The sequence below is a fragment of the Staurois parvus genome, unplaced genomic scaffold, assembly GCF_062004578.1.
Source record: "Staurois parvus isolate SC_StPar_1 unplaced genomic scaffold, SC_StPar_1.0 ptg000154l, whole genome shotgun sequence".
In the NCBI taxonomy this organism is placed as follows: Eukaryota; Metazoa; Chordata; class Amphibia; order Anura; family Ranidae; genus Staurois; species Staurois parvus.
Genome location: NW_028317950.1, coordinates 3778504 through 3801861, shown reverse-complemented (window position 1 = coordinate 3801861; position 23358 = coordinate 3778504). Strand labels below are relative to the sequence as shown.

The 23358-nt window shown below is 36.5% G+C and overlaps 1 protein-coding gene across 5 annotated transcripts in view; it reads right to left on the bottom strand.

Moving 5' to 3' along the window:
- Positions 1-296: 296 nt before the first annotated feature.
- The window catches only part of ATP2B3 (ATPase plasma membrane Ca2+ transporting 3), a 380238-nt gene continuing 357176 nt past the window's right edge, over positions 297-23358 (bottom strand). For 2 of the 5 annotated variants that reach the window (XM_089674936.1, XM_089674937.1), the window contains 2 exons: positions 15408-15561; positions 2924-3089 (listed from right to left, as the gene is read on the bottom strand). In XM_089674936.1, the coding sequence (XP_089531062.1) occupies positions 3064-3089; positions 15408-15561 (180 nt within the window). In that variant the 3' untranslated portion in view covers positions 2924-3063. Of the gene's footprint in view, positions 3090-15407; positions 15562-23358 lie in introns of all 5 variants that reach the window. The other 3 variants (XM_089674934.1, XM_089674935.1, XM_089674938.1) reach the window with 2 other exon arrangements.

Below are 23358 nucleotides of genomic sequence, written 5' to 3'. Positions count from 1 at the left end.
CCGGAACACAGCGTCACTTTCAGTATGTAGCTAATGCTGCCGGAGTACAGCACCACTTTCAGCATGTAGTTAATGCTGCCAGAACAAAACGGCTGCATCGTTTTGTAATGGAAATATTTCATTTGGGCCAGCTTGGCCTGATTGAACAATTTAAAGTGAAATTGAACCTGGAATTCTTCTTTAATCATTACCCCGAAAAGTAACAACTCTTGATTGTGAAGTGAAAAGTTTATCCTTCAGTACAGATTATCTGTTCATAAATTTAGATGACTGAACAAAAAACACATTATCAAAACTCAGCTTGTAGAATAGTTTCATATTTTTTTTTTATACAGACAAAGTTTTTGCCTATTGAAATTTTGAAATTTCGATACAGACTTGTTTATGCTATACAGGGTGTTGTCTTTCATATATAATTTTTTTTATAACAGGCAGGTAAAATTTTAACATTATGTAGCAGTTTGAACAAAATCAGCCATTCAATACAGTATATGCTTCAGGGAGGCTTCCCAATATGAGTTTTTAAGCCCTTCCCTGAATAATGTACAAGCAGTTCTCTTTATTAAAAAAAAAGGAAAAAAATAAAGACAGCATGGACATATTGCACTGCTCCCAACCCCACCTACCTCCCCAACCCAATAAAATAATAAGCAAAGCACGCTTACATTTGGCAGATTTATACAGCAGTAGTGGCTTTTTTCATACCTTTTTTTGTTTTTTTTTTTATATTTTTTGGCTTTTAAATATATAATTCTTTGTATCATTTGTTCTATCAATATATCTACAATATTGAATGAAAATAAGCCTGCAAATGAACAGTAATTACACATTTTATAAGTTCAAATTAAACACCACTTTCTTTTTTGTTTTGTTTTTTAATATCTTTTTTTTTTTTGTTACACTCATATGCTGAAAGAAACAAAATTGTATCTTTTTACTTTGTTTTTTATTTTTCTCTTTTTTTTCAATTTTTTTTATTACTGGTATATTTTTAGCAGATTATTTGCTGCAATCTTTCAACATAAAGGAATGGCTTTAACCATCTAGAGCTGGTAGTTCTGAGTGTCACCATAGGCATTACACAGATGTTCAAATAAAAAAAAAAAAAAAGAAAAATCTGAAAAAGGACCCTGTCATGATGTTTTTTTAATCCACAACAATTTTTATTTAATTTACTCTAGATAAGTTTGCTCTTACAAGGCTACAGAAACAGAATTTTTATTCACCTTGCATTGGTTTGCAACTGTGAATGGAATTCCTAGTTTTTGTGCAATGCCCACAGAGCAAGAGAAAAAAAGAAAGTTGGCATTTAAGATTCATTACGCAGGATTTTGCATGGCTTATTTAATGAAAAGGTGATATATAAGTAAATTTATAGGCATCATCCCTTCAAATTAATAAAAAAAATAATAAAAGGGATAGGAGGCTTCCACTTTGCTTGTAAATAGAACAAGTCCACTTTAATCTCAAACCACTTAACAGTCCACCATTCATCTGAAATTCTGTTGAGCGTTGGGCAGGAAGGTTTTCAAGGCAGGACAGTCTTCCATGGGTGTAGTAATCCATAATCAACAGGCTCCAGCATTGCTTGCATACATACTGCATCTTCAGTAGGTTTGATTTAGTTATTTTTAATCGAAAAATTCCAAATACTTAAAAAAAAAAAAATTGGCAAGTAAAGCACAGAAGTGGCAGTTATTGTGATTCCCTCATTTCTTACCAAATCAAAGATAGGCTACGCATGCAGAAATGTAGGATCGTTTAGGAACGGGACAAGTTATTTAAGACAAATGGTGTGGTTCTAATATGAAAATAAATTAAATTATAAAAATCATGCACTGTATGGCATAGTATAAGTTTATGATTTTACATTAATTTTTTTCCTACATTTTTACTAAAGGTTTCTATTTCATGCTGTTTTATGAAGCATATGAGCAGTAAATTAAAGTGAAGGTAAATTGCTTTTAGAAGGCGGTGTATTGTCACTTCAATGTAAATGTAGTTATTGTTTTATTGATGACATACATAATTGTTTTTCTTTTTGATTGGGAATTAGTCTTTTTTTTTTTATTCACACCTTCTAAGTTTACTGCAACAACTTTTAAAACAGTGTTGCCTAGGTAATATTACTATTGCATTTTTGAATAAAAGCTTAAAAGCCCTTCTGGAACATAATAAAAGACTATCCTCTCAATGGATTGCCATTGACAACTTGTTTTCTAAAATGCTTTTCTTTTTACAATTTGGTATCACCTATGTAAGTTAAGTGAATTCCCTCCAAAAACATGCAACGGTGTTAATGATGTATCCTTGGCATTTCTCTTGTTCTAGATTAGGCCAACCAATTACCATCTGTAGTGCTTATTCATTTAGTAAAAGTAAAAGGCAATTTCCAAAAAAAATTTGCTAAGATCACTGCCACAATGAATGTTTTTTTTTTTCTTTCTTTTATTAAAAGCTTTGCTGGATTTGAGATCGTGAACTGTTAATGTTGCCTCGGGTTGCAAAACACAAACCAGCTAGGAAAGATGCTTAATAGCCTCCGATAAATACTTTTTTTGAAAATAAATAAATGATTATTCATACATTTTGGTCTTGGATAACCTTTTCGTGTGTGTGTGTGTGTGTGTGTATGTTTTTTTGTTTTTTTTTTAGTACATCTAAGCTGTTTCAGCTGCAGATATAGGCTCTGCTGACACATCAGCAAAAGCAAAGAGTTCTATTGTCTTGCTGTTATTGTGGTTACTGAAGGTGAGTATGTTATTCTGTTAGAGAGAAGTCTCCACACTGTGCAAAGGACTTTCTGGATTGGAAGAGGCAGCCGACTTGCTTGTGTCTGTGGTCAAGTAGATACCGCTATCAATAGCGTTGTTGTTCTTGTTGGGAGATGGAGGTGGAATGGACCACAGCACTTTACCCGGAGGCTCCTCACTATCTTCCACATCTGTGTCATCGATAAGGGGTATATTATGGATGTAATCGTTGATCAAAAACTCAGGGGTTGCCATGAAATTGTGAATGGAGGTCTTGGAGTCAGGTTTCTCTAGGCCTTCGTAGAGGGAACTACGGAATGCTTTCACCACCCGGATCTAAAGAGTTTGGGTTACAAAGGTCCGAAGGGAAAAAAACCCCAATGATAGGATATGGGGTGAAAAGATGAGGAGAAGCAAAATGGAGAAAGGAATTTGAAGAGAAATAGAAAAAGAAGCATTAGATTAGTACAAGAAAAGGAATGCTCTTTTGTCATTTCTTATTTCAGTCCACATTAATGGCAGCACGCGCTGAGTTATTCATCAGAAAATATTTAATAAATGTGAATATTTGCATTATAAAAAGCTACTTGTAGTGTAGCGCTGGACTAGGCTGTGTATGATTAATGTATATTCAGTAAACAAAAAAAGTGAAAAGTTTTTTTTTTATGAACTTTACAGGTACCAAAGGAGATGATATTAAAATTACAGTTTATTTATATCAGAATAAAAAATTGTGGACCCAAAGTAATGTATTAAATACATGCGTTGTATCAATATGTGATGTTTTTAGGACATTGGGTCCACTAATTTTTATTCTGATATCAATAAACTGTTTGTAATTTCAATACAAGGGCTATACCGAAAGTAATTCAGAAGTGGGCATAACTTTTTGTATTAACTTACATATGGTAGGCCATTCAGATTTCACATGTTGGTAGAAAAACTCTTCTATAACTCTTCTTCATGGAAGAAGAAGATACCAAGCAGAAGCAACAAGCCATCATGACATTCATGAAGTTCATGACGAAGAGGGGATGCAGGCTTTCTGACACCCACGGGAGGCTTCCTGTTTATGGAGATGATACCATTGACAAGAGCAATGACTTGTCACTGGTGACTCTTGTCAATGGTGTCATCTCCATAAATATACTGTAGCCTTCTGTGGATTTTGGACAGTCTGCACCCCACCTTCATCAAGAACTTAATGATGATATGTTGCTTTTGCCTGGAATTGAATATTTACTTGCAATGAAATAGAAGAGTTACTATAGAGGAAGAGTTACTCTACCAACATGTGACATTTGAACAATCTATGTAAGTTTATCAAAAAGTTATTGCCAGATTAATGCTGTCATTGAGTTCTTGATGAAGGGGAGGTGCAGGCTGACCAACATCCAAAGAAGGCTACAGAATGTTTTCAGAGATGGCACCACTGACAATAATCTCCAATGACAAGACATTGCTCTTGTCAATGGTGTCATCACCATTACCATTCTGTAGCCGTCTGTGGATGTTGGACAGCCTGCACCCTTCCTTCATCAAGACCTCAATGACGGTACATTGCTTCTTTTTGGAATTCATTATTTACGTGCAATGAAGAAGATGATCAAGAGTTACTATAGAGCAGGGGTGTCAAACTGGCGGCCCTCCAGCTGTTGCGAAACTACAAGTCCCATCATGCCTCTGCCTTTGGGAGTCATGCTTCTTACTGTCAATCTTGCATTGTCTCATGGGACTTGTAGTTTGGTAACAGCTGGAGGGCCACCAGTTTGACACCAAGAGTTATTCTACCAACATGTGAAATTTGAACCTATGCTATACCCACTTTTGCATTACCTTCAGTACAACCCTAATATTGTTATCTCCTGTACCTGTAAAGTCCGTTTAAAGAATTCTTTTTTGTTTACCGACAATTCTTACCGATGTGGTACAAAGTCAGCCCTTTCTAATATATATAATATTAATGTATATTACCAAATACTCTTAACTTCCTTTTATAATGTATGTTATTGCAACAAATTAACCCTCTATATCAGTGCATTATTGTGGTCTGAAACATTTCAACCATGTTCACTTTTGGCATCATTCTTGAATAAAGTGATAAAATGTGTTTTGCCATATATATGTATGCATATATTCAAATATAACATACATATATAGAATTGTAATAATGTTAAAAAAATGGATGACATTCTATGGGAGACAAGACAGCTAGATAGACGTCTAACAAGGAGAATAAATGCTTTGCTAATAAACTGCTTAATAAAACATACATTCACTAGGTGACAGCTAACAAATGCACAAGCAGTGGAAATGCAATGTAGACAAAAAAGGGAAGCCGGAAGAGTGCACAAAGGAAATGAAAAATGTTTGCTGTTTTTGAAACGGAATATTTAGTTTTATTGCTTACTTACTTTTTGCTTCTTATATTGGTACATATTTTATTCTGTATATTAATTCTAAGGAAAAGCAATTTATTAAACAATATTTAGAGTGTTAATTAATTATTTTTTTATTTTAAGTTCACATGTTTGTAGCTAAAAAAAAAAGTTAATTTTTTAATCTTTCAGGCACTGAATTAGTAATATTACTGCAGTGTGTAGTTTAAACATTTGGAATATGAAAACCTTTATTTTATATTTTAAATTTGAAACCTTTTTCGATAGGTACGACCTAACAGGTGGTCAGGGTGTATGGTGACTTTGTGTTTTTTTTCACAGTATAAAATAATTTTAATATTGATTAGAAGGACTAAAGCAGACCTATACTCAAATATTGATCTCAAACGTTGGTAACAGTCCTCGTGGGATGAATAAATTAAAAACAAAGGAAGAATGGAGATACCTTTCCTGGGGAAAATGCTACTCAAGGATTCCTTCAGTGCTGCAAATATGTGGTCTGTGACTACGCCTTTAGATATGGCAAGCGCCTAAAAAAACACCTCAGAGCAGTATTTTACCCATCATTTCAGCTTTTCTCTCTAACTTCACTTTCTATATGTCATAGAAAAGTTGTGAAAATGTAACTAAAGGCAAAACTTTTTTATTTTTTTTAATCTTGGATAGGGTATGGGAGGGTTATACCCAAGGAAATTCTTATTTTTTTCTACCTGTGTCCCATAGGGGAGATTGCCCTTCACTTCCTGTTCCATAGCCAAAACCAAAAGTGAACCAAACTGAGGGAATATTGGGGTGTCATCAGAACTAGCATCCCCAAAGGAAAATTTCTCCTCTACTACTTTTCTAGTGCCAACCCAAAAATTTGGGAATTTCCTTTACTTTCATTGATAAATAGAACAAATAGAGAGGATGAATCTCCCTAACGGGGGGAACAAACAGCAATAAGAACCTGACAGAGGTTCTAATCCCCTCTCCACTCTATCCAAAACTAAAAAAAACCCTTTGCTTTTAGTTACACTGTAATACAGGTATATGTGAAAAAATATGCAGGCCAGTGTTAATAAATGGAATTTATTTTGATTAAAGGGTTGCAAGACAAAAGCACCAAACTGGGCAAAATTGTGTTTTTTTTGTTGTTTTTTTTAACAGATATACTGTACATTTGAAACGTTATCAGCTTACTGGAAATATATCTTAGCAATGTTTGCTAATATTGAAAAAATTCAATGTTATAGAATTTAATTTCCAAATATACTGACACGGGCCAGCCATTACATATGCAAACTGTGTTTTCTGCTTGCTATGCTTGTAGCACCTCTGTGACCATGGCCAGCACTCATTGGCCAAGTTTTATCTGGAGAAAGCTAATTGGCTGCCCATACCTATGGCATTACCATGTTACTCCTCCATATGCACATGGAGTTCATGTTCATAGAAAGATCTTTTGTTAGAAAGATCATTCAAGGGCCGGGTCATGTGGGCAACTTTATTCTTCCTCTTTCATTGCAAGTCTTTTAACCAGCCCTGATTGAATACAAGGAAGTTGATTTACTAAAGGAAAATAGTTCACGGACCAAGGGAATTTTCACTTTGTAAAGTAAGTTTCCTTTAGCCTAATGAATGTGGTGAAAATTTACTTTGCAAAGGACACCCTACAGGGAAAATAAAATAATTATTTTTGCTTATGATTGGATGATGGAAGTAAGCAACACCTATAGGAATTTTCCCTTGCAAACGGAACAGCCTATTTGTTTTTAGTAAATTATTACTGATGATTGATTGTAGTGACATACAGACAGCCACTAGGAAACAAATCTATATTTGTGATACAAAAATTAGAGTACAGTGCACTAAGCAGGGCCGGGGCAATGGGTGGGCAGGAGGGGCAGCTGCCATGGTTGAGGTGGGGATTTGAGGGGTTGTGCCATAAGGGGTGAGTTGGAGGAGGGATTTGTACTAGGAGGGTAGATTTCTGTTAGGAAGGGAAATTTTGGGGGAAGGATTTGTGTTAGTAGGTATGATTGGGGGGATTTGTACTAGGAGTTGAAATTTGGGGGAAGGATTAGTGCTAAGAGATGGGAAACTGCTCTCCTAAAACTCACAATTGACTTGCTAACTGCTAAAACCAATGGTCACTATTCCGTACTCTTACTCTTGGACCTCTTTGCCTTTGACACAGTTGACCACCCTTTCCTCCTCAAAACACTCTATTTACTTAGTCTCCATGACTGTACTCTCCGCCGGTTCGATTCTTACATATCTCACCGCACCTTCAGTGTCACTTACAACTCCACTTCCTCCTCTCCTACTCCTCTCACCATCGGGGTCCCCCAAGGTTCTGTTCTTGGACCTCTCCTATTCTCAGTCTACACTTCTTCCTTGGGTCAGCTGATAGCTTCCCATGGTTTCCAATACCATTTCTATGCTGATGACACACAAATCTATCTCTCTACCCCTCAGCTCACCCCATCAGTTTCCACACACATCACTGATTTACTAACAGACATATCAGACTGGATGTCACACCACTTCCTAAAACTCAATCTATCCAAAACTTAGCTCATAATATTTCCTCCTCATGTGCCTCTTCCCCTGATTTCTCTGTCAGGATCAATAGCACCACTATCAACCCATCAACCCATCCCCACATTCCATGGTGCTAGGGGTAACCCTGGATTCTGAAATGTGTTTTCAGGCCCACATCCAACCCCTGTCCAAATCATGCCGCCTCAACCTCCGCAACATCTCCAGAATATGCCCCTTTTTAACCAATGATACCACAAAGCTCCTAATTCACTCCCTGGTAATCTCTCAACTAGACTACTGCAACTCCCTCCTCGTTGGCTTACTTTTACGTAGGATATCCCCCCTCCAGTCCTCATGAATGCTGCTGCCAGGCTCATCCAACTTACCAACCATTCAGTGTCTGCTACCCCTCTCTTTCAATCCCTCCACTGGCTTCCACTCGCCCAATGAATAAAATTCAAAATACTAACAACTTACAAAGCCATCCACAACTCTTCCCCCAGCTACATCACCAACCTGGTCTCAAAATATCAACCAAACCGCTCTCTTTGATCCTCCTAAGACCTTCTGCTCTCTAGTTCCTGTGTCACCTCCTCCCATGCTCACTTCCAGGACTTCTCCTGAGCTTCTCCCATCCTATAGAACTCCCTACCCCAATTTGTCCAATTATCTCCTAATCTATCCACCTTTGGATGATCCCTAAAAAACTTTCTCTTTAAAGAAGCCTATCCTGCTTCTAACTAGTAAACTGCCTTTTATTTCCTCCATCAGCCCACCCCCCCACAGTTATTACCTTTTGTATCACTCACCCCTTCCGCCTAGATTGTAAGCTCTAACGAGTGGGGCCCTCTGTTTCCTCTTTGTACCAAATTTTAGTGCAACTGTAATGTCTACCTTCATTTTGTAAAGTGCTGCGCAAACTGTTGGTGCTATATAAATCCTGTATAATAATAATAATAATAATTTGGGGGGGATTTGTCCTGGGAGAGGGGGATTTGGAGGGGGGTAGAGGATTTATACTCAGATGGGAAATTTGAGGGGTAAAGGATTTGTGCTAGGAGGGGGGAATTAGGAATGGGATAGGATTTGAGTTGGGGGATTTGTACTGGAAGAAGGGGAATTTTTGTTTGGGGAGATGTTTGGCTCGTAAAGGAAACAAGTGTGATTAGTGCTCCAAATTTTTTGGGGGGTGAGGGAGGGGATTGTTGCTGACACATAATGCTCATACCTTTTAAGGGGGGGGGGGGGGAACTGTTTGGTATCTTTGCTCTGGTCACTAAATGACCTTGTCCCGGCACTGGCACTAAGTGTACATAAAAAATGTAAAGGCTGCATAAAATGTTATAATAGTAGCTTGGAATATTTGTTCACCTGAACTAATACTAAATTTTCCCTATAAATCATGAAATATTTCTTTTGTTTGACAAAATTAAAATTTTTCTATAATCACCACCACATTTACCACATTAACAATTAATTTTTAATATTTATAAAACTCCAAATATTGTTTCCAATGAAGATGTGTATTATGTATGTTATGTATGTTAGAACTTTACTATTCAATTTTATTTGCTATTTTTTAAGTGAAAACATTTCAATTAAAATGGTTTCTGCAGATATCTACTGGCTACTACTGAACTCTAAAATAATAAATGGATACACAAATGCTAGTATATCACCTGATAAAAAGTTGGAGGCCATAAAATCTCAGAAATTCTTTATTTTCCACACAATTGACTTTGTAAGAACAGACCTGTGTTTTCCCACTGTTTTATATCCTGATTATATAAATTTAATTATTAACTAATAAATATGAAAGTTTTGTGTGCCCTAAAATTCTTTCCTTCCCATGAATATAATTATATTTACATCAAAACACACTTTAATTTGCTAATGTTTACTTTAATTACTAAAAAGTGATTTACATATAACTTTAATTTACATATACATAACTTGAGTATGCATTATAAGTTTAATTTTTTTTTATTCAAAGTAAAAAAAAAAAAAATCACAACCAATTTTTAATTAATGTGTTTATTTTTAATTATGTCCCGCTAACTTTTGACGCTGCAGTTGTTTTTCCAAATGGTGTGAGGGATGTGGAGAAATCACAACTACTATGCCAAAAGCTAACTTACAGCAGTGCTGATAACTTACAAACAGCAGGAATTGGTATTGCTATATTCCAACAAAACATGCGAATAAAAAAAAGAAATTAAATGTTTGAATCAAGAGCAGCTGTGCACAGCATGAAGAGCCAATGGATGTTTTAACCAAATAGTTGAGATGGCATAAAGTGAAATAAAATAAAGCTTTTCTGAATGATGAAAAAATGCACTCATGCTGCACTTGTGACCCAAAGGAAAGGGAAATTGAGAAGGAAAAAAAAAAAATCAAGATTTTCTATCATGACTGTGTTCAGCGTGACTCGTAATAATGAAACACCAATAGAAGGCTCAGCCCACACAGTGACACAGCCTTGACTGTATGGAGGCGGAGCTCCAAATTCAATCATGCATATTTGGCACAGTAAACATTCGAGTATTTAAGCCCATTGTTGCTGTATAAAGGGACTAGCTCGATTGGTCAGCCTTTTTGTGGAACGAGGATTATAGCATGCGAGGATGTTTTTGTGTTCTTCCATGCCTCGGGAAAGGGAAGAAATGGAGAAAAGAAGGTAAGGGTTTTAGGGAGAAAAGCCAATGAAACACAGAGTGGATCACACCTAGAATTTCGCAAAGAAGTGGTGCTAATGGGATTCATGGAAGGCTTCAAGCATGGAATTTTAATTTTTGTTAATTCTTTGTGAATGTATGTCTTTAAATCAAGAGTTTACTTTTTTAATTCAGTACCCCCTTTTTTCCATTTTTTTAATACTGGGAGTATTAGTGTTGATCATTTTCTAAAGGATGTATGACCTTTGCGGTAGTCAACAAAATGAGCAAAAATACTATCCATAAGCATGAGCACTGCTATGTGTTCCTTTTCTAAACGTATTTAAGGAATACACCATACCAAGGATTTCCAGTCTTTAAAAAGATCTATACTTGAATCTTAGTGTTGCTTGCAAAATAATCACTCTCTTAACCAAAAAAAAGAAAAAAAAAATCAGCTGAATTTATCTTTGAAGAGAGATTACTATTTATGTGTCGCTCTTAAAATCTGTAAACTGTTCGATCTGATTATTCAATGTGCACTGCATTTGATACTCCTTCGGTGTTCTTGAGATTCTGCCCCTAAATGTGATTTTAGACGCCTCTAGAGGCCTTATGTCTTTAAAGAAAAATGGCTTGATGTGATATGAAGGCCTTCGAAGAAAAAATATGATTGTGTGTTAATGACAGAAAAAGGCAAACAAGCTAAAAGAAGAAACTGTGTTCAATGATGAAAACCGGCACCAAATCATAAAAAGTTAAAAAAAAAAAAAAGGGAAAAAAAACATTTATTTTAGATCAAGCACCAGAGGAGAGACAAATCCACCAATCCATTTGGTAACAGAGACACCGAGAGAGGAAAAGCTTGCTATTGAGCTGTAAAATTTGGTAATGAAATGCAGAGTTCTCTGAGCCCTTGGTTAAGGTTTCATTTCAGGCTTAACTTGACGTAGTAAATACACCATTATATTTTACAAAGTAATGAGATAAGGCCTGTGACAGTTTACTTTTGAAGTTATACATTACATTATAAGATCAATTCTCCACCTAGTTTGGTTTCATTAATCAAATTGCAAAAAATTTAAATTTTACTAAACCTTTCTGGATTGAAAATACTGAAACTGATGACTGCATAAGTTTTGGTTTGACAAAGACTGATGTAAAAAATGGTAAAAATAAAATATCTTGTCTAGCAAAGGAACTTATGGACATTTTAAAATGTATAATACAATAATCTGTTAAATCAAAAAAAAAACTATAACCATTCTGTACCATAAAAGTTCTACATTTTCTTTGTCCTTTTCTAATTTAGATTTTTTTTGTTTTTGCTACATTTTTATAGCATCTTTTTGCTCAAGCAATGTACTGTTTACTTATTTGTTGGAAACATTTACCAAAAGATTCAATCTTTAAATTTAACAAAGTTGTCCATCTATAGACCTTCCGTACAAGTTTTGATATATTTGTTGGAAACGTTTATTAAAAGGGTTAAATCTTTAAATTTAGCAGATTTGTCCATGCACAGACCTTCCCATAGAAGTTTTAAAAATCCACCTTAACTGCCTTTAAGATAGGACAGTTTTCAGATGCAAGTTGAAATGCGGATCTTTTAGCTGTAAACTGCCACAAACAATCTGAAAATTTGCTTTTAAATTAAATTGGCTGGCAGTAAACATTAAAAAATGTATTTGCATTAAAAAAAATTTGTAGCATCATTTGGTAATTTAAAAGCAAAAAAATAAAATGATTTCAAATTTCAATTCAATTTCTTAAAAGAAAAAAGTAAAAATATTTAAAAAAATGCCTGAAATGATAGCTCAACAAGGACTCAATTGCACTGGATGGCTTCCCAAGGTATCCTGATGGGAAAGAAAGTGTTGTTAATGGTTTTCTGTTGATGTGAACATTCAATGCTGTTCACCGCAAGAAGGAACTATGCTTCCTATGCTGCAAAAGCAAGAAGAAGTAATGTTTATATATCAGCTTTCACTTTGGGCCCATACTCGAAGGTTTACTCTTTTATGAACATATCAAGACTTGTAAGGATGTTTTGCCATATTCTCTTTTCGAGATACTCATTTTGTTACAGGTAAAATTTGTCTTACCATTCTGTAACTTGTCTCCTGTGTGATTAGTTGCCATTTTCATTAGAAGAAATCATGAAATTTTATGTGCACAAAGCACGTCATGCAAAGAGGTTTTTCTCATGTGTTTGCAACCATTTGGCACTTTTTTGAAAAAAAAATTAATAACATTGAGCACCAGGAGTTTCTATCTGTATAAACATTCATTGAATTTGTCGCAGTTGTATTGTGGCAGTTTCCACTTTAGTTTATATCAGAGTAAATAATCAATATTAAAACTGCAGTACAAGATAAAATACATTAGTTGCAAAACAAAACCAACACTATAAATGTGTAGATGTATGTATGCACTCTTATTAATTTACAATTGTAAAATTTAAGACTAAATATATTTGTCTAATTCTGCAATTTTCTTAGTTGTATAATCCACTTGCTTTAGAAAAATTTAAAGAGCATCTTGTCTGTACCTTTGTCTGTAAAAGATATAAAACGCATTTCACGTTCCAAATGTTAAATGTAACATCAAACACAAATCAGTAGTTAAATAATTTTCTTTTTTAGGAAAAGGTATTAAAAAAATTGGGATGTTTAAAATGTAAATTTTTGATTAACATATACCTGGGTTCTGAGATAAATAAAAAAAATCTAGTCCAAAATATTTATTCTTTTTATTTATTTTTTTTTAGTTTTAGACAGAGTGGGCAAGGGTCAGAACCTCTGTTGCTGGACCACGGCATCTGGGGGTCAACTAATAGCCTGATAGACTAAAATTCTGAGTGTTGATACAAATTTTAATGTTTTGTCCAGTACTGGGGAATTGCCATTGGCCAGTTCTCTAGAGAACAAGGGTTTTAAAGTGACTTGAATTTAAAAAAACAACTTAAAATGTAATGGAGGATAGTGCCAAAAATTAAGTGTGTGAAGTCCAGAAATAATTGTTTCCTGAGGATGCATACAGTAAAGCAGCCAACCCCTTTCAGAAGTTTAAAAGGTCCTCCTTCATCAGGTTTAGTAGGTACTGCAAGAGGTGCAGTACATGAAGAAATCTGGAATAATTCTTTGGGAATGCATTCAAAAGTCTTGCAGTACAAAAGACAAGGCTGCTCATGCCGATGAGTATTTGAGCTTACAATAACCATTGACCGGAGCAGTATTTCTCTGGATTATTATTCAACTCTATTGTCCGAAAACACCTTTTGCAGAATTGACCAAGTCCTGATGAAGTGGGACCTTTCAAACATCCGAAGCACGTTGACTGTATTATTGTATGTGTCTTCTAAATAAAACTGATTCTTGACTTAAGCTGGCCATAAATGGATAGAATTTTGAACAAAAGTTTTTAATAGAAGAATGCTCTAAGAAAGTTTGTTTATTTCATAATCATCAGTGGGTCAAACTGATGTTCGTTTTCGACCGTAGTGGCAAGAAAACTAAAGGGAGCAGGATGGAAAATTTGTCTCAAACAAAGACAGAGTATGTGTTTTTTGTTCAATAATGTCCATTCATTCCAAAATCAAATGTTAAAAGCAAACAAAATATTTCAAATGACATTCAAATGTTCTGAGAATTTTTTTATTAAGAATATTTGTATAAATGTTCCTAAAAGTTTTCCCAAGAATTTTTGTTCGAAAATTCTATCCATCTATGGCCAGATTTATACACCTGGTTTTTGGTGCTTTCCCTCGTGTTGTGTAGTCTGTGTCAGAAAATAATTCACTCCCTTTCTGTTCTGAAGTGGGACAAAATCTATGGACCTAGGTGCAAAAATAAAAGAAATTCTATCCATCTATGGCCAGATTTATACACCTGGTTTTTGGTGCTTTCCCTCAATCAGCATTTAAGATGTAGAATAGTTTTTGTGTGAAAATAATTCACTATCGTTCTGAAGTGGGACAAAATCTCCCAAGTATGGACCTAGGTGAAAAGATAAAAAAGCTAAAAGCGATTTTACGCAAACACAAAAAATAATTTTGGCTTGATTGGTTTTATCATTTTATTATTTTTGACAATTATTATTTTATTGGTTTAACTAGATGGAATTGTGTCTTTTTTCATCCCTATGCAACAATATTTGGAAATATCAAATTTTTTTGTCAGCTTTTAAGATGTAGAATAGTCTTTGTATGAAAATAATTCACTGCCTTTATGTTCTGAAGTGGGACAAAATCTCCCAAGTATGGATCTAGGTGAAAAAATTAAAAAGTTGAAAGAGATTTTAAGCAAAAACAAAAACAATTGAGTACTGTCCGTGATACTTTTTTTATTTGCACTAACATACAAGCAGTACTATACCAAACTATACTATAACAAAAAATTATTTTGGCTTGATTATTTTATAATTCTATTATTTCACAATTATTATTTTATTGGTTTAACTAGATTGACTTGTGTCTTTTTTTAAACCCTAATCAACAATATTTGGAAATATCAAATTTTTTAGTCTAATAAAAAAAAGACAAAAGTAGTTATTATGTTTATGTATTGTTGATTTATATTCAGATGTGTTTCCACATTATGAAACATCCCATAATATTTTAAGCTTAAATGATACGGTAATTAGATGTGGCACATGGGTTTGCATTGTAAGTAGTGCTTGGTGTTATCTGGTACTACAGGCTTAATATACAAATTGTAACAAAAAAACAAAAATGGAAAAGGCTCTTGAAAGCAGTAGCAGCAGTAGCAGCTATTCTGGCGGATAGCATACTTAGCCATAAGGAAAACAAAATCCATTGCAAACAAACAAAGCTGGATTAGGTATCAAATAGAAGCATGGTACGCTAGGCACACCAAATATTGAAGAATAAAGGAGAATATGGCTTTAGAAATCATACACCACCTTGACTGAAAAAAGACTAGACAAAGCAATAAATAAAGAAAAAAATCACGGTGAGCAGAAAATGCAAGACTGCAAAAAAGATAAGATAAAATAACTTGTATAAGGGTGGGTTTCAGAATGTTACTGATGAGCAGTAAGGAAATCGCACTCACTCCCAGCAGTGCTGGTGGCATTGGCGGCAGAGAGAATTACATGAGTGGGAGTAGAAATATTTGTTACATCATGGAGTTGGCTGAGGACCGAGGAACGCCGACGCACAGCACCCTGAAATGAACCGCTTCTCTTGAAGGTACTCACTACCTCCATCTGTAGGAGAGAAAATGACATAGTGTTTTTTTTTTTCGTTTTTTTTTTTTCTTTTCATTTCAAATGTTCCTTCTTTGGGAAAAATAAGAGAACACACTATTAAAAAAATTACTCCATCCAAAATGTGACATCTGTTTTTGGATGGTGTTTATGGTCTCAACCAATCCAAACCTTGTCTTCACCATTCTAGATCTTTCTCACACTGCTCTCCTCTGTTAGCTCTTTACATTTTCTCTGTGTAAAATTAATTTCCAAATCTCTTTAATAATGATATGCTTTTAAATATAGCAGATGAGGGCACTGCAAGATCGCCAGACTAATGGGTCAAAAGAATGGTGTAACCAACCAAGATATTGGCTTTATACAAGGCATGTACTGATAGTAATGCAAAATTTGGCATTACTTTTTTATTGACTTACATAGGTTGTTCAGATTTCACAGGTTGGTAGAGTAACTCTTCCTCTATAGCAACTCTTTTTCTTAAAGCGGGTAAATAATGGATTCCAAGCAGAAGCAATATGCCATCGCTGAGTTCTTGATGAAGGAGGGGTGCAAGCTGTCCAACATCTGCAGAAGGCTACAGAATGTTTATGGAGATGGCACCAGTGACAAGAGTCACCAAAGACAAGACCGTGCTCGTCAAATATGTCATCACCATTAACATTCTATAGCCGTCTGCACTCCTTCTTCATAAAGAACTCAATGACGGCATGTTGCTTCTGCTTGGAATCCATTATTTAGCTGCAATGAGAAAAAAAAAGAAGAGTTACTATACAGGATGAGTTAGTCTACCAATATGTGAAATTTGAATGACCTATGTAAGTTAATACAAAGTTTTGCCCAGTTTTGCATTACTTTCAGTCCATCCTGTTTAGTTTTCGGGGAGGTCCTACTTTTTGTATACTTGTAACAATTTGGCAATTTATTTTTTTTTTGGGGGGGGGAGCAGTTTTCACTTGTGAGGATATGGACAACCTCCACAATATGTAAGCCTGAAATCAATTTTTTGTTTCTCCTCAAACTTTGATACATACATCACAAATAATGGTGTCTCGCTGCAGAATGCCAGCAGTGTCCAAGGCATTTCTTTGTATACTTGCCACTTTGAGAAGTTACATTTCATGTGTCCCCATTTTGCTAAACCTTTATTATCGATTCTACACAGTTGCAGCCTATATTGTGAATACAAACATATTAAAGTGACTTTGCCACTGAGTTGAAAAATGTCAAAAAGATGGACCTTCAAAAGAAACAGTTTATACTCTCCTGTCCCACTGCCCATTCCTAGCTCCTCACTCTCTTGCACAGCATCAGCCTCTTGTCATCCAACACATTTCCAGGTGAGGTGGATGCCTGTCCTCCTGTTGGGTGTTTTGGTTTCTTCCAACAGCTCCAGTGTCACTATAGAACACGGTAGAGATGTTTGGGTCAGCAGAAGAAACCAGAGTAAGTAGCAGGGGATGCAGGCATCTGGAAGTGTTGAATGTGAAGATTCTTCAGAAGGTTGTAGCTGTTTGAAAGGTGAAGAACGAACGAATTGTTGGCAGGCCAGATGAGTACATGCAACCTTTTGCAGGTCCTAATTTTTGAAGCTTTTTCAGCAACAGCGTTAATTGAACATTTAGCAGGTAAATGGAGTGGGCACACAATAGAAAAAGTGATAATGTTGCCAAAACTGAAGAAAGAAAAATTCTTTCTAGTTCAGTTTAGCATCAAAGTCTAGAAAGATATTCCAAAATGAAGTCTGTTGTAATGAGTCAGTCCACTTAAAACTAATATTTCAGTCACAGGTGGGCTCTTCTGGACTTCGAGAGAGTCTAAAAGAGCCCAGTCAGGAGATTTCGTAGAACTCTTGGGACCAAACTGCAATTTTGGGTGATTGGGTTTACATCTGAATTTTAGCAATTAGGTTTACATATACTTTAGCATCACTATAACTAATCTGCATACCTAAAATGTTTAGATATTTTTAAGGATATATAATGCTTTTATTGTGTAGACTGTTTCACTATAAACGCTGTTGTTATTATAGGCTGACAAATGCACAAAACTGCAAAAATAATTATATTAATGTAAAGAAAAAAAAATATATATATATGTGTGTGTGTGTGTGTACACATTCACCGGCCAGTTTATTAGGTACACCTGTTCATTTGCCTGGTAGCACAAATTGCTAATCAGCCGATCACATGGCAGCAACTCACGGTGGTAAAGACGACTTGCTAAAGTTCAGACTGAGCATCAAAATGGGGAAAAAAGGGGATTTAAGTGACTTTGAATGTGGCATGGTGGTTGGTGCCAGACAGGCTGGTCTGAGTATTTAAAAAACTGCTGATCTGCTGGGATTTTCATGCGCAACCATCTCTAGGGTTTACGGAGAATGGTCCGAAAAAGAGAAAATACCCAGTGAGCAACAGTTTTGTGGACAAAAATGCCTTGTTGATGTCAGAGGAGAATGGGAAGACTGATTGCTGCAACATTTAGCTGGTAGGGTCAGAATTTGACGTAACAACATGAAAGCATGTATCCATCCTGCCTTGTATCAATGGTTCAAGCTGGTGGTGGTGGTGTAATGGTGTGGGGGAGATTTTCTTGGCATTAGCAATGTGTACCTAATAAAGTGGGCGCTGAGTGTATATTAATGTTCTTTGTTTTAATACTGTAATTGTATCTGACAACTACAGTATTAAGAAAAAGCACAAGGCTAAAGTATTCTCTGCAGGCTGAATGCATATTTTGTGAATGTATCCTCATTTGCATGTGATTAGAACTGACATAGTAATCACATTATCAGGAGCTGTTCTGACTGGTTACTGGTTATTAGAGGGAACCTGAGCACAGTGCTTTTCTAGCTTTCAAAGGGGGGGGGGGGGAAGGACGTAGTCAGAGCCCCGGGGGGACATTATTCTACATACCGTGGGTTAAAATTAAAACTGTAACTTTGTCTTTCACAATGACCAGTCAGCTCAGATGATAAATGTTTTGGCTGCATACTGTATAAGCAACTGCACTGCCCTGTGGTGGATCTCCTTAGCAGGGCACATCACCAAGACTTTCAACCCATTTTTCATTTGTGTCACAACAGCTGTTCTCTATTCCATATTCTTTAAAATCAAGCTTTACATTCATTTACCCCATGCAAAGTAGACCTTTTTTCACCTTTCCTGTGGCCCCTGCCACTGATCTCTGTGTTCATAAAGAGAAACTGCCGAATCTGCCAGGTCCAGGAGTTGTGAGCTCCAGATTCACCACTCTGAACTGTGGTTCCTCTAGTCAGTCCTCCATTGTATAGCATTGCATGCTGGGGGCCAGCCATCTAAACCACTGAGTGCATCGGTGAACCAGTCATCCGACACAACCGGGAATGCTAGATTCTGCAGCTAGCAGTAGGAGAGGTGCGTATTCTTTATCTTCTTCTCAGATGGAAAATGATTGTAAAGCCTGATTTGAGTGGTGTAGGCACATTAAAGTTGAAATTCATTTTTTTTTTTAAATTTTGGATAAAGTAAAGTTGAAATCCTTGTTTATTTGTTATCTGTGTCCCATTGGGGAGATTTGCCTTCACTTCCTGTCCCATAGCCAAAACAGGAAGGTAATCCAAAGTGAGGGAATCCTTGGTTGTCCCTAAGTTCACCAGATTTCCCCTGAATTCCTGTTCTGGTGACCACTTAAAATTTGGAACTTTCTTTCACTTTCACTTTTGGTGATAATAGTCACTTGGACACTTAGTAAGAACTTAGAAAGGGCGAATCTGCCGAATGGGGACACAGACAGCAATAAAAACATATTTACATAGGTTGAAAAAAAAATATGTTCAACCAATAAAAAAAACAAAAAACAAATAATAATAAAATAAATAAATAAAGACATGACAAGTGTACTAATCCCTCAACACTATCCAAAAAAACATAAAAGAAAAAACTTTTTCCTTAAGTTATACTTTAAATAAAAGACACAAAGATCGAGCTGTTAAAGAAAAATCTCCAGTCCATTACGAATAAAAATTGTTAGTTCTGGAAAGTGTCCAAAAAACTTCCAACAATTTCCTACTGGCATTATACATAGGAAAAAAGCTCAATGCTATTTTTTAATGTAAAGGTGTCTTTTGTTTACTGAATTGCTTAGACAACAGCCAGGTTTGTCCATCAGTACCACCTCAGAAAAAAAATAATCACTTTCCAAAGTTCCTTTGGTGGAACAAACCGCTGAAGATATAAACATGAGTGTTTCTTTGGTACATCATGTCTGGATGATAAAGGGAATCTATCACAAAATGTATTTTCAGCTGATTGGACAACTACTGCCCCTGACTGGCCCAATGGTTTACCTACAAACCTTTCTTTAACATTTCTGAACTTGTGGTCCACATGGAGAATTCTATACTATGCTATGAAAAGACTTTTGGTATACTAAGTGTCTATGTCCATAGAGACACTGGCATTTAAAGTTTATCTAAACCCAAAAACAAAAGTGTAATATATCGCAGCTATTATAATGGTTCTTTTTTTTCAGTTTTTTTCCCTTTTAATCTTCACCTGGTGGTCTTGCAGTTAACACATTTCTTAGGTGACAATGCTCATTAATCCACTGCATCTATGGAGGGAGCATTATCACCCAGGCTGAACGTCAAACAAGTCTGCCTGTGTTCCTCTCCATTACATGGGTATTTTCTGTACTTGCTGAAAATTAAAACGTGGTGTAGTGGCTGCAATACGTTACCTATTGGTTACTAGGTTAGGTTAATTTTTAAGTAACCATTGCTGTTCAACCTGTTGCTCTATGTGAGCTGCAAAAATAGTCAGAACAAAGCAACACAATGGGATATACAAGATTACAGGACAGGAAGTCATCTCTATCTCCTTCATTTTAAAAATCAGTTGCTTTGATGATCTACTGAAACTCAAATTCTACACATATATCTATGAATGTTAATACCACCTCTTTAAATTATTTATTGGTTGTTGGAACTTTGTGCATATGGAATGTTTCAGAATGGTTGCCATTTTATGGAATACTATAGATCAGTGGTCTCCAAACTGCGGTACAGGGACTGGATACGCCCTATTGCTTGCCTTTATCTGGCCCTTGGAGCACTTTTCCTTCCACTGATATAAGACACTATTCCTCCCACTGACACCAACAATGGGACACTATTTCTATTACTGATGCCAACAATGGGTCACTATTTCTAGCATTGATGCCAACAATGGGACACTCTTCTTCAAACTGACATCAACAATGAGGTACTATTTCTACCATTTATGCCAACAATGGGGCACTCTTCCTCAAACTGACACCAATGATGGGGCACTATTTCTCCCACTGACACCAACAATCGGACACTATTTCTATTACTGATGCCAACAATGGGTCACTATTTCTACCATTGATGCAAACAATGGGACACTCTTCCTCAAACTGACATCAACAATGAAGCACTATTTCCACCATTGATGCCAACAATGGGGCACTCTTCCTCAAACTGACACCAATGATGGGGCACTATTTCTCCCCCTGGCACCAAAAATGGGACACTATTCCTCACACTGACACCAACAATGAAGCACTATTTCCACCATTGATGCCAACAATGGGGCACTCTTCCTCAAACTGACACCAATGATGGGGCACTATTTCTCCCCCTGGCACCAAAAATGGGACACTATTCCTCACACTGACACCAACAATGGGACACTATTTCTACCACTGATGCCAACAATGGTGTCACTATTTCTGACATTGATGCCAACAATGTGGCACTCTTCCTCAAACTGACATCAACGATGGGGCACTATTTCTACCATTGATGTCAACAATGGGGCACTCTTCTTCAAACTGACACCAATGATGGGGCACTATTTCTGCCACTGACACCAACAATGGGTCACTATTCCTCCCACTAACACTAAAGGTGGGGCAGTATTCCTCCCACTGACGCCAACAATGGGGCACTATTCCTCTCACTGACACCAACAATGGGGCACTATTCCTCTCACTGACACCAACAATGGGGCACTATTCCTCTCACTGACACCAACAATGGGGCACTCTTCCTCAAACTGACACCAACAATGGGGCACTATTCCTCCCCTAATACCAAAGATGCATTGCTTACTCCCACTGACACCAGGACAATTTCTACTCCTAATGGCCACAGTCCAGCTCCCCTAAACTCTGAAGGACAGTAAACTGGCTCTTTGTTTAGAAGGTGGATGGTGGATACACAAAGTGTGAGCAAGCCTTTTGGGTTTTGATCTATATATGGAAGAAACCTATTCATTTAGTGAACTATATACATTTGCAATCTGTACTGCTCCCCTTTTTGGTGATACCTTTTGGAGGTAACATCTTCTGTCTACATCATAGGTGCTCAACCTGTGGCCCTCCAGCTGTTGCAGAACTACAAGTTACATCATGCCTCTGCCTTTGGGAGTCATGATTGTAACTGTCAGTGGCTGGCAATGCATCACTGGGACTTGTAGTTCTGCAACAGCTGGAGGGCCACAGGTTGAGCACCCTTGGTCTACATGGAAGAAATCCATATATACTCCTATGTTGGAAATCTGGCTTGACTGGTCCTGTAGAATCCCACCTAGTGGGGATCTATAGCGCCCCCTTGCATTCCCCTGGATAAATATTCCTTTGGGGCATTGCTTTTCATTGACACTTTATGACATTCAGCTGTATCTCACTGTGCTCTCTATGGATACATTATCGACCATCACTTTCCCCTGTTGAAGAGTTTTTTGAAAAACTGAAATGCATTGGGGTGTCATCTACTCGCATGTGATTATCATCTGTAGAAGTGAGGATGGTCTCTTTAGATATATACTTGTAGATGGTCAGCTGCTGATTTTCTATGATGGTTTTAATGAATTTGTATGATAAAAAAAAAATTTTGATAGCATTTTATGTGTAGGTGCCTAAAAATTCCCGAATCTCAGCTAATTGTACATTATACTATATATGGGATGTGGCACATAGCAATTATTATAGGAAAGGTGGGCAGAGAGGGGAATGAAGGTGAGGAATATTGTTATTAGTACATACCATCACAGTTACAGCAAATCTCCAGGCAAACAGGTAAATGCAAACTTTAGAACAACGTATGTATACTGTTTAACCTGCTATTGGATGTGCGATTCCATACAGCCAGTCTTGTGATTTACACACATCTGCCACAACGCACAGCCCGGCAAGTGACTTCCTTATTTCCGAATTCAGCAATAGTTATCTATGTCACCTCTTCCCCTCCAGCCTGCACCATATCCTCTGCCCAATCAGCAGGGAGGTGATTCAGGAAGTAGTAAAGCTGAACTGGAAAGTAGTAGAGTTGTCTACCTGGCAGAGATAGGTGAAGAATGGCTAAATAAAATTTGGCAAATAAAATAGTTAACACACATGTATTTAAATTTAAATTTGGCTATTTGGCGCAAGTTCAGCTTTAATGCACATACACTGGAGACTGGTAACTAAGGGGGTTATATGTGCATAACGTGGACACAGGTCACTAAGAGGTTAATGCACACACACACTGGAGACTGGTCATGGAGATGTTAAAGAGTTACTAAACCCACAACAGTACAATCTTTGGGAGAGTGCATGTGATCAGCACAGGGCCAATCAGCACTGTCCAGACAGAGGGTCGGGGGTTATGCAGCCCCATAGGACAATCAGGGGAGAATGAAAACTCCTCCTACAAGCTTTAACCAGTGCTCAGTTGTACACTGATAGAAGTCACAAGACTGCTATATACTGCTGATGAGAAAAGGTATTTAGCAGTTTATATTTACTAAA